Source organism: Penicillium cinerascens (genome assembly GCF_028974065.1).
Source record: "Penicillium cinerascens strain IBT 15544 chromosome Unknown contig_1_segment0_segment0, whole genome shotgun sequence".
In the NCBI taxonomy this organism is placed as follows: Eukaryota; Fungi; Ascomycota; class Eurotiomycetes; order Eurotiales; family Aspergillaceae; genus Penicillium; species Penicillium cinerascens.
In genome coordinates, this window is record NW_026695287.1 from 2,370,575 (window position 1) to 2,382,090 (window position 11,516).

At 54.4% G+C, this 11,516-nt stretch overlaps 5 protein-coding genes across 5 annotated transcripts; 3 read left to right on the top strand and 2 right to left on the bottom strand.

Annotated features, from left to right (window-relative positions):
• Nucleotides 1-626: 626 nt before the first annotated feature.
• Nucleotides 627-2,463, top strand: N7498_002445 (uncharacterized protein; the record flags this gene model as incomplete). The annotated part of the gene is made up of 8 exons (XM_058449507.1): nt 627-647; nt 737-1,158; nt 1,238-1,323; nt 1,372-1,588; nt 1,653-1,721; nt 1,783-1,842; nt 1,894-2,195; nt 2,309-2,463. 8 exons carry the CDS (start codon nt 627-629, stop codon nt 2,461-2,463), a joined length of 1,332 nt encoding a protein of 443 aa, XP_058311851.1.
• Nucleotides 2,464-2,535: 72 nt separating this feature from the next.
• Nucleotides 2,536-5,397, top strand: N7498_002446 (uncharacterized protein; the record flags this gene model as incomplete). The annotated part of the gene is made up of 1 exon (XM_058449508.1): nt 2,536-5,397. The coding sequence occupies one exon, from the start codon at nt 2,536-2,538 to the stop codon at nt 5,395-5,397; it is 2,862 nt and encodes a 953-aa protein (XP_058311852.1).
• A 561-nt stretch (nt 5,398-5,958) lies between these two features.
• Nucleotides 5,959-6,981, bottom strand: N7498_002447 (anticodon-binding domain-containing protein; the record flags this gene model as incomplete). The annotated part of the gene is made up of 3 exons (XM_058449509.1): nt 6,696-6,981; nt 6,134-6,641; nt 5,959-6,063 (listed from the first exon to the last, which is right to left on the bottom strand). The coding sequence occupies exons 1-3, from the start codon at nt 6,818-6,820 to the stop codon at nt 5,959-5,961; spliced, it is 738 nt and encodes a 245-aa protein (XP_058311853.1). The 5' UTR covers nt 6,821-6,981.
• Nucleotides 6,982-7,382: 401 nt separating this feature from the next.
• On the bottom strand, nt 7,383-9,317 carry N7498_002448 (NADP(+)-dependent, decarboxylating phosphogluconate dehydrogenase; the record flags this gene model as incomplete). The annotated part of the gene is made up of 4 exons (XM_058449510.1): nt 7,383-8,252; nt 8,312-8,763; nt 8,834-9,021; nt 9,301-9,317. 4 exons carry the CDS (start codon nt 9,315-9,317, stop codon nt 7,383-7,385), a joined length of 1,527 nt encoding a protein of 508 aa, XP_058311854.1.
• A 1,037-nt stretch (nt 9,318-10,354) lies between these two features.
• N7498_002449 (RNP domain protein) lies at nt 10,355-11,344 on the top strand (the record flags this gene model as incomplete). The annotated part of the gene is made up of 1 exon (XM_058449511.1): nt 10,355-11,344. The coding sequence occupies one exon, from the start codon at nt 10,355-10,357 to the stop codon at nt 11,342-11,344; it is 990 nt and encodes a 329-aa protein (XP_058311855.1).
• Nucleotides 11,345-11,516: the final 172 nt, after the last annotated feature.

The window sequence follows — 11,516 nt, forward strand, 5'->3', positions numbered from 1 at the left end:
CTGGCGTCAACGGCCCCCAAATGATCCCACGGCCCCGATGGGGCTAAAAACCCACTCTTGCCCAGACCCAAATGCTCCCCTTGTACCGCTCTGGGATCATTAACTCGCCTTGGCCCCAGACTCAACTCTTACCCGAGCTGCTTTCCCAATATAGGCTTTGGTCTAGTAACGGAGGTTCCGGTGTCATGTGTGGGGTCCTAAAAACCCAGCCATTCCTGTCCATGGCTGCGATTTCGGCCCACATCTCGAATATCATAGGTCTTACACCCTTTCTTACACGCGCTATATGAGATAGGCAATGATTACATGACTGCCGTAGATTGATTGATCCAAACGGGGTAATGAGCGGAATTACCAATTCAAGTGCGTTTCAGTTGATTACCCTACCCACCCCCGGGGCCTTGCGAAGCCCCCCATTGGCAACAGAAGTTCTAGAAGCCCTCTTTTGACCCTGGTGAACCAGTGAAGGTACCCAACCCGGGCCCCAATTCAATGACCGCGGGGGGTCTTTGCTGTTGTAATACCCTGTCATCGAGTTGAAATGTCCTCTCAACCTTTCTCTGCCTCCGTCACCCAGCCAGGTTGCCATCGCCAGGAACAAGAACCTTTACACCTGCCAGCACCCAATGACCTACCAAGGCCGCACTGTACGTTGATTTTTTGCATCGGAGCCCCTCCTCCCCTATGACTTCTGGCCCGTTTTGGCCCCCATCTGTGCGCTCAAGCGCACTCCCAGGCTAGGTTCAATGACCTAGATCAATTCCTCATGTCCGGCGACTCAAGCTCACAGGATCCTTCCTTTATTCTCAGGCCTCCAGCTGATCAGTCTGAGAAGAGCCCACCATTGCACTCAGAGGCTGACTATCTATCTACTTTACTCGAGTCAGGGCACGCGCCTGGCTACCAACAAGGCGCTTTTCCAACCCCAGCTACCTTGTCCCCATTCAATAGCCCTCATTCAAACCTGAAGGGCGATTCTCAACCAGCACCGTCATTTCGGAATCCTCTCCGTCAGCGAAATTCAGCCGCATCATTGGATCCAAATACCAGTCTTGCTGGTTCTAATCTTGACCCGGATGCGTCACTTCCAGGACAAAGTGCGCAACCATCTTCCGACGATCTCAACCGCGAAGAGCGTTTGACAGAGACCGAACCAAGGTAGGTCATGGTTTCTGCATCTTTCGTTGGACTAGGGTAGAGCACGATTGCTGATCGTATTGATCTTTCACCATACCAGCGGACTTGAAATCACTTTATACCCCGGCCCTATGTCGGTAGCAGCAGGCGGGTACATTGCTGGTCCAATGCAGCCCAATTCTCATCGTAAGGAGTCTGGATCCGTGAAGGCAAGCCTCAACTAACAAATGGCAGAATATGTCTGGGGCAATCGCCCATTCCAACCACTACACCCACCGTCAGGGCATATGAAATCCCAATACCCCCCTTCACAACCATATCCCTCGTCGGGATTTCCAGTTGGTTATAATGGAAACCAAAGCGAGCCAATGCACGGTTATCACGAACCATCGGTACCGCCATCATATCTCCCTGGAGCGCCTGGTAGCGCTCAACAAAGTCAATTGCGGAGGTAATTCGAACTTCTTGCAAAACACGGGCACGATAAGTTGATCATTCCATTTCTTTTTCTCTAGTCCATCGATTGTTCGCCCTTTCCCTCCACACTCGGGGGGTACTTTACTTGACCAACCGCTCATGACTTCGTGAGTTTTTCATGCATAACGTTCCGCCATCTGAAGGTCTTTAAATAACCTTAACGCTCAGTCCTCCCCCTTATATGATAAACCCACCAGGCTATTATCTCCCAGACGCACCCCCGATTCCGTGAGTCATTCCAGCCGCAAAGACCAAGGAGGTACTAACAGAATACACTAGGTCCTCGCACCAGACTTCTATGAGCACACGGAGCTCCTCAATGCCCACAGAGCCCGTATTCGCTGCGTCCGACTCAAAGCCCTCCGCTGCAGAGTCAGATCACCCCCTTCGCAGGGCCAATTCCCGACCTCGACCTCGACCCCAGTGCTGGGAGCACGGCTGCAACGGTCGCGAATTTTCAACTTTCAGCAATCTGCTCAGGCATCAGCGCGAAAGGTCTGGCGTGGTCGCCAAGGCAGAATGCCCCGTTTGTGGAGCAGTTTTTACTCGCACGACGGCGCGCAACATCCACGTTGCGCAGGGTAAGTGTAAAGGGCCAGGACAGGAATCATCGGCCGAGTAGATGATGCGGGTGAAAACTTAGGTGTTCTTGTATATTGGCGCTCTTTCTTTTCTTCACGGACATACTATGTAGATACTAAAAACAACGAACGGAAGATCGTGGAGGGGGCCCACGTGGTGCCTGAGGCAGCTCGGGTGACTCAAGTCGCGGCGATCGCTGAAGACGCAGCGTCTTCAACAATCGCATTCACCAGAAATGCCTACTTCTATTTCCTTGTGCAAATCTGACCATTTATTAATTTTACCTCCTATACATCTGTTACCAGTGTGAGCCTGTAAAATCCCCCATCGGCCACGGCCATGGCTTCCATCTTCACTTACGACCCTGACCCGCCTCGGGTCTCCTCCCCATGGTCGACCTCGGGCTCGTCCACTCCCCAGGCCAACCCGGTCAATGGGCGAGGGCTCGCTATTCGCACACGGTCTATTTCTGCACTGGATCGTGCCGACGCAGACTTTCTCTCTGACTATGGAATCACCAAACTTGAGCCGGAGCCCCAGGAAGGTCCAACGGAGTACAAGCTACACTTGCTCCTCCGGCCGCGGCGCCCGTATCTGACCATGTCAACTGGTCATGTAGTTGCAGGCTCGTACCACTCTCGTGCTCATCTGTCATCGTCCAACTCGGCTTCGCCGGCCCATGATACAACTCCCAGGCCTATGCAGGCCAAGTCGTCTCAGAGCCGCCAGCAAAGGCTGCAAGGGTTGACGACGCAGCTGCTGTGGCGGTTGCAGCAGTCATCACCATTTCACTCATCCACTACGGCGAATCTAGTTGTCCCTGTTCTGCCAGAGGCCACACCGCAATTAGGTGTGCCTTCGAAACCGGCACGCTTGCTACCCGGTCTTGAGGAGAGCCAAGGTGCGCTCTACGAGATTGGCGTTGCCGACGACGGCACTTTTGTCGGTCTCACTCAAGATGAGCTTGACGAAAGCGTCACCAATCTGCAAGCCATGGCGGCGAGTCTCGGATGTAAGGTTGAGATCCTGCGCCGAGTCATCGTCGGAAAATGCGAGTGGGCAGAAGATTCCCCGTCTGCACCGCCCGACCAGAGCAAGAACAACACGGAGAGCCTGTGGGTCGCAGAGGCTCTGGTCACCCCGGACTTGGATTTCTATAATATGTCCCCAGCACGGATGCAACAGACCGCTGCCGACGATTCCGTAGCAGATTCCGGAGTAGAATCTGCTTCAGAAGAAGACTACTCTCAAACTGAGCAAATTCGTATCTCCATTGCCGGTCCCAGTACCGCAGGGAAATCTTCTCTCTTGGGCACTTTGACATCGTCTTCGTTGGACAACGGCAGAGGCAAGAGTCGGCTTAGCCTTCTTAAACACCGACATGAGATCACCTCAGGAATCACCAGCTCTGTCGCCCAAGAGCTAATTGGATATGCGGAAGATACCCCGCCGAGTGTAGTCAATTATGCATCTGGAAATGTGGCCGCATGGAATGATATCCATGCTGCCTCCACCGGGGGTCGCCTGGCCTTTGTATCCGATCTTCCAGGCTCAATCCGGTATTTGAAATCTTCTTTGCGTGGTCTGGTTAGCTGGGCTCCACACTATGTTATGCTCTGCATTCCAGCCAACTGCGGCGACGAGCTTGCAGAAGTAGAAGCTGGGACGGATCATATTGCTGAGATTGATCTTTGTCTGGCGTACCTGGACCTCTGTCTGAAACTAGAAGTCCCCGTTCTGATCGTCATTACCAAGCTGGATCTTGCTTCTCGAAGTGGATTACGGGATAATCTTGCCAAAGTCCTTTCTGCTCTGAAGACGGCTGGTCGCAAGCCTGCCATTTTGCCTGCATCTCCTGCTGGAGACAAAGCACTTGACTTGCAACATATCAGTGCCCTTGACAGCAAGGAAGTGCAGAAAATTATCGCAACTGCAAATGGGAATTGGTCTCAGATGGTTCCTATTGTTCTTTCCAGTGCCGTCGATGGCTCGGGCATAGGGAAACTCCACGCTCTGCTTCGTTATTTGCCCATTCCAGTTCGCCCACCTCGGAGAGAACTACGGCTTCCCCAAACGCTTCCAGCGTCTTACCAGATGACCGTAAACATGTTCGATGTGGACGAGGTTTTCGCCATCCCACCATCCAAGGTATACTCGGTGTCGGCCGACAAGAACAACCAAGAGAGCCGCGGTATGGTTCTCTGTGGATTAGTTCGACACGGCAGTATATCAATTGGCGACCAAATGGTAATTGGTCCCGTTCTTGTGGACACTTCAGACAATACCAACGATGCCGCACCTCTCAGCCTACTATCACGTAGCAGCGGGCCCGGTCCATCCAGCGAGTTCCCAGCATCTCTCTTACAGGGCAGCCTGCCCGGCAAAGATACCTCTTCATTACAAGCCAAATGGCAGCGTGTGCGCGTCGTCAGTGTCCGCGATCTACGACTGCCCGTCCGCCGTCTAAAAGAAGACCAAGTCGGCACAATTGGCGTCGAGCTACTGCCTTCCCCAGAGGACGGACGCCTTCCACGACTCAGCCGGATCCGCAAAGGCATGATCCTGACCGACCTACAGTCACTCCCGCCAGATATATTCAATTCGCCGCTTCCATCGACATTACCAATGCCCTTCCACACAGCCTTCACAGCAACATTCCCAGCAGCCGAGTTCTCCGCACCGAACTCGCCCCCGCTCCTCCTGGGCGGGAACGCAATTGTTTACATTGCCAATATCCGCACAACAGTCAGAGTTGTCAGCATGGCGCTCGCCGAAACAGACAACGAGCCCACCTCACCGCCGTCTCCTTCAGAACCGGAATTCTTTAGCTTCGACGGTGATGGGCCCTCGCCTGGTCGGGAGAAAGGTAGTGCTCATGCCAATGGGTCTGATGGTGCTGTGCGCCGTCGTTCGTCGGCGACGGATATTAGCAAGGTTGTCTCCGAGGCGGCTGGTGTTGTGCCTGGGTCTCATACGGAGGCCTTCCAGGAGGATGTGAAGATTACTTTTGCACTTGTTACCTCTGTGGAGTGGGTGGAGTTGGGCTCGCAGGTTTTGGTAATGCCGGGTGTGTCGATGGGGACTGCGTCGAATGGGGTTTCGGTAGCGGGTGCGCCTGGGAATGGGACAGTGTCGATGTCTGGGTTGGAAGGGTTTGTTGGGAGGATCTGTGACGTTCTTCCTGGGCGGATTGAAGGGTGAACAGATGCATTTGGAATTCGATGCCTTGAGATATTGTTTGCTTTGGGAATGTTTGGAGGGGTTGATGATTGTTCATAGTGTTTTTATTCTTGCTACAAAGAGCGCAGGTAGATAGATTTTACGAACGTCGATGATATCCAACAGCGCCAAACACGAGTCCACAGGGAACAGAGGATGTACGTTGAAAACTTGAATTTGAAGCAAGAGGTTTGTTTGCTATGCCATGAAGTCCCCAGTATAATTGCCGCCGAGAAAAGAAACAAACCGAAGCGTGAAGTGTGATGCAGTACACATTCCTTGACGTCATCCACACATCCTGTGAGCATCACTGCTCGTGCACTCGAACCCGAGCGTCCATTGTAACTGACCCATTGGATCAATCCATACCATGTCGGTTCCATTGAACCTACACATCTCATCTCGTCACCCTGGGTATTTCCATGAAGTGTATCGAACGTTGATGACATATCACATCGTCAGATGACGCTCGAAAGAACCGGATAAAACAAATTTCAACCGTATCAAGACCCTATAGAAAGGGCGGGCAGAAGGATGGAATTTCTAACCACCCTTGCGCTGGTCGCCTGCATTGCGAGCGAACGTGCTAGTCGATCCGATGGTGGCACTAGCATTGCGGAGCTCGATCTTCTTGCGTTCCATCTCGAGCTGACGCAGATTATTAGTACCCGCATTTTAGAAATTGAGCGATCAACACAAAGAAACTGATAGTACTTACCACCTTGCGGACACGCGCCAGAGCTGCGGTGTCGCCCTCGGCTAATGGGCGACAGTCGTCAACGCGGTACGGCGGGGCAATGGTGACGGCATCAGCCACCACAATGTTCTGTCCGTGCCAGTGGGCAGGCATGGTCCGACTGAAGGCGTCGAAAATATCCTGGGCCTCACGAGTGACACCCTTACCACGGCGCGCTTCACGGTCGAGCGCCTCGCCAATGGCCTTTGCCTCGCGCTGCTTCAGAGCACGGGCGTCAAGGGCCTGGATAGAGGGCAGGGCATCGGTGAATGAGGGAGACTCGGAGGAATTGGATGGAAGAGCGAGGAGCTGGAAGTTCTGGATGCGCGAGATGGGAATGACGTGGTAATCACCACTCTGCGCCTGCTTGGTGTCACCGGACAAGGGCGAAGGGGAAGTGTTGATTGCCACCAGGTTGGTGATGGGGCATGCAGTGAAGAGCATGCCCTCGATAGTCGAGGTAGCCGGCGCGGCGGTCGTGATACGTACACTGTCCGAGCAGATTAGCGCCTTCCTCCACGAGAGCTTAAGAGGGGCTATTCACCGAGCACCGATCGCGCCGCTCAAAGCAGCCTCCAAAGGGACCATTCCTGAGGCCATTTTGGGGCCTGTTGCGCTGCCCGATTGTGATGCTTTTCCTCCCGCGCTCTGGCGCTTGTTCTCCGCCATGCGGTGACCTGTGCAGGCGGTGTGATTTCAAAAGTCCACCACGAAGCCCTTGTTCGAGACGGCGCTGTGGTATGTTGGGTACACAGGGTCTACCTCGGGGACATTGGAAGCAGGCGGGGTCAATTGGCAGCCTGTTGTCCTGTTGTCCACCAGGAGCTCGCGTTATCCTCCGGTCTATAAGTGGTCTGAAGGGAAGGCGTTCCCCGATTCCCTGCGGATCGGAATAATAAAAATCCGGCAACAGCGATGTATCGATTTATATGACCCTGGATTATTTGTTGGAAAGCGCGAGGGGGCCGATAACATGCAGCACGACTCGCAGGAGCGACGTCGCTCGGGCTCGATTGGGTTTAGCGCTATGGATTAATTACCTCACAGCCTTCGTCAGGCAGATCTACCTCAAAACGGTATGTATGTACCTTCCCTAGTAACCAAGGTACAAAGGTACCTGAAACTACCAATGACTGAGTACTACAGGAAGGAGAGTTGTGTCGTTACGTTCCATTCATGTGGCATCTAAATACATTGAACCCAATTTTTAAACCGTCTATCTCCGAAGCATTTATGCCACGTAGGTGGAGGCAGAGACGTCACCGCCACGGCCAGTCCAGTTAACGTGGATATCCTTGCCCTCGGGGAAGTTCTCGTTGGCGTACTCGGGCTTGATGCGGAAAGTGTGGGCACCGAAGTAGTCACGCTGGGCCTGCAGCAGGTTGGCGGGCAAGTCCTTGGTGCGGTAGCCGTCGTAGAAGCTGAGGGCAGTGGAGAAGGCCGGCAGAGGGATACCCCAGAGAGCAGACTTGCTGACGACATTTCTCCAGCCGCTCTGGGCATTGTGAATGGCCTTGGTGAAGAACTCATCGAACAACAAGTTCTCAAGGTCGGGGTTGTTGCGGTAGGCGTTGGTGATGTCCTTCAAGAAGACGGAACGGATAATGCAGCCACCGCGCCACATCAGGGCGATGGAAGGCTTGTTCAGCTTCCAGCCGTACTCCTTGGCGGCGTCCTGGATGAGCATGAAGCCCTGGGCGTAGGAGATGATCTTGGAGGCATACAGAGCCTGCTCGAGGTCATCAATGAAGGCAGCCTTGTCACCCTCGAACTTGGGGGTGGGGCCGCTAAGGATGGTGCTGGCACGGCCACGCTCTTCCTTGAGGGCAGACAGGCAGCGGGAGAAGACAGCCTCGCCGATCAGAGTAACGGGCATGCCGAGGTCAAGGGCATTGATGGCGGTCCACTTGCCGGTACCCTTCTGGCCGGCCTTGTCGAGGATCTTGTCAACGAGGGGAGTGCCATCGTTATCGTTGTAGTAGAGAACATCGCGGGTGATCTCAATCAGGAAAGAGTCAAGGACACCCTTGTTCCACTTGGCGAAGACGTCGCCGATCTCCTTGCAAGACATACCAAGACCACGCTTGAGGATGTCGTAGGCCTAGTATAGAATGTTAGCTTGAGAGCTCCCTCCAGGACAGTATGGAATGACAAGCTTACCTCGCAAATCAGCTGCATGTCACCGTACTCAATACCGTTGTGAACCATCTTGACGTAGTGGCCAGCACCTTCGTCACCGACCCAATCACAGCAAGGCTCGTTGTCGCTCTTGGCGGCGATGCTCTGGAAGATGTCCTTAATGTGGGGCCAGGCGGCCTCGTTGCCACCGGGCATGAGGGAGGGGCCGTAGCGGGCACCCTCCTCACCACCGGAGACACCGCTGCCGACGAAGCTGATGCCCTTCTCGGAGAGGTAGCGGGTGCGGCGGTTGGAGTCGGGGAAGTGGGAGTTACCACCGTCAATGACGATGTCGCCCTTCTCGAGGAAGGGGAGGAGGGCCTCGATGAAGTCATCGACGGGCTTGCCGGCCATGACGAGAAGCATGATGCGACGGGGGCGCTTGAGCTTGGAACAGAACTCCTGAATGGAGTGAGCACCGACGATGGGCTTGCCTGTGAGATTCTTTTAGCGGACCGGATATGACGGAAATTGAAAGAATCGCATTGTTGGCGAAAGACTTACCCTTGGCCTCGTTCTCGAGGAAGCGGTCGACCTTGGAGGTGGTACGGTTGAAGGCGCAGACGGTGAAACCGTGATCAGCAGCGTTGAGAATCAGGTTCTGGCCCATAACGGCCAGACCGATGAGGCCGAAATCAGCACTGGGAACAGGGTGCGCCGGTGCGCCGACATCGATGCCGGCGAGACGGGCACTATAGTCAGCGACAGAATTCTCTTGTCAATAGCCGGGTACATGCGAATGCAAGATTTGTCACGTAGGGGAAGGACAGGCCGAGGGGCCCGGAGGAGTTCCAGCCCGTGAAACCATTGTGCTTAGAGATTGATATCGACATTGCTCAGGCCGTTTTCAAGCATCACAACCACAAATGGAAGCTCGCGGGCCGGTTGCTCGGTAACCCGAGACCGTTGGGATGATGCAGGTTTGGTGGGGAGGGGCAGTGGATTGTGAGGAGAGTGGGAAAGTAACTTACACAGCCTGGTCAGCCATGATTGATATGGTGTGAAGGATGAGAAAGGAGGATGGGGTATCTACTGGGAGTTTGAGAGAAGAAAAGGAGGAAGATGATCGAGGGGAATGGGAAGAAGATGTCACCGGCTGACGGAGCAACTCTTCCGTCATAAGCCAACCTGAGTTGGCCGATCCGGGTATAGTGGGATGGTGGGACGCGCTACTACTGTAAAAGTGGGTGTACCGTGTACTCCGAGCTTGTTGTTGCGGCCGGTGTAGTGCCAAGTACACGGTACAGGAGGACTGTCGTCCGGACATCCCACTCGGCTTCTACTTTCGGGCCCATTTGGTTGGGGGCCAAGGGCAGATCATGATTTGACCCGATCATGCCCTTGTCTTGTATAGTTCCTTATACTGTACTTCCCGAACTACGTTGCCAATACATCCGGGCCAAGGGGGAGTATGCAAGTTTGGCGCGGGGCATGGAGGGGTAACACAGTGTGATCTCATCGGAACATCTTCCGGCCGCAGGAAGATTCCCCAAAGGAGTACTCGGGCAGGTCAATCTCGGTTTAGAAATCATACAGCCCAGTTTCCGGATCACCCCCATCCAAAGTATCCATCGGTGAACTGTTTTGGCGTGGAATTCGACGGAGAAACTTCTTTCACTTGCCGACCTCCGCCCACAACCGGCTCAGCGTGCACCAGGCCGCTTTGGGACTAGGGTGGGGGTGCGGTGCCGACTGCGGCGCTTAGTCATTGTCATCGAGCTGAGTCATGGTTGCTGACTCAGGAGTACGGCACCGCGCATGTACAACTGCGCAGGGCCGATTTTCTTTGGCCGCGATAGTGATACGGTCAAAGCCATCACCGAGGTTCTTTTCAATCTTATCATTGACCTACCCACAAAGGTAGCGCATACTTATCAGCCCCCATATTTCCCGTGCAGTGTTTCGGAACTTCAGGTGTGACGTCTGGCGGATTGACTGAAGCGTCAGTCAGGCCCTGAAGGTACGTTGTGGTTGCGTCTCTGCAAAACAGCTCAACCGTCTCTTCTGTCGGACTGCTCGTTCATCATGTCCTATCCACCCCCTCCAGGTCTCAAACAGACGCCCTCTTTACTCCCTCCTCGCCCACCTCCGTCTACCAACTCTGCCCAGCCTGCCGGTCATGGCGGCAATGCGCGACAGTCCGGCTACAACGCCTTCACGGCATTCGCGCCGCGCTCCGTAGCGTCAAGTCAGCCGCGCACAAGCAGTCCAGCGGTCTCTGCGCCACCGGTCTATTCCGCCGGGTATGCGACCCCTGCGACCGGCTACGGAAATCATCAACCTCCTCAAACCTACCAAAGTGGGCCATCCTACTATGGAGCCCAATACAGTGAACATACCCCCGGTCCGACCATTCCACACATCCAAAACCCCTTTGGCTCAACACCTAGTGCAGGGCGAGGACATAACGCGCTAGACCCAGAGACCGAGGCCCAAATTGCTCAGTGGCAAAGCGCCTATGCCAACCCGAACGAAGATGCGGGCAAAAGGGCCAGCAACACCGGTACAAACACGGGCGTCGGGACACCAACCGCTGCCAGCACCCCTCAACCTCACAATGAACCACAGAAGACCGTCCACCGAGCCGGCGGTGGTCAAGCGTGGAACGACTCTACGCTTCTAGAATGGGACCCGGCCCATTTCCGACTTTTCGTGGGCAATCTTGCGGGCGAAGTGACTGACGACTCGCTACTGAAAGCGTTCGCGCGCTACACCTCCGTACAAAAGGCTCGCGTCATCCGCGAGAAGCGTACACAGAAGAGCAAGGGATACGGGTTTGTCAGTTTTAGCGACGGCGATGATTACTTTGCCGCCGCGCGAGAAATGCAAGGCAAGTACATCGGTTCCCACCCGATTTTACTGCGGAGAGCTACCACCGAGGTAAAACCGGCGTCGAACAACAAGAACCAAAAGAAGAACGGGGGTAGTGGTCGAGGTCAGTCCGGAGGCAAAGTCAAGCAGGATGGCGTGAAGAAGTCTGGTAAGACCAAGGGAGGCCTCAAGATTCTAGGTTAAGATCTCTCTGCGAAGTGAAATGTATTCGTATTTTTGGAACCTGCATCTTTCGTCGGGTAATTTTGTAGTTTATTGTAGTAGGTCCCATGATCGACCGTCATTTAGATCCGTCGATCGATCTGGGCCCACCATTGTTTCCACACGCATCATTGCTCTTTGTACTCTGGAGAAC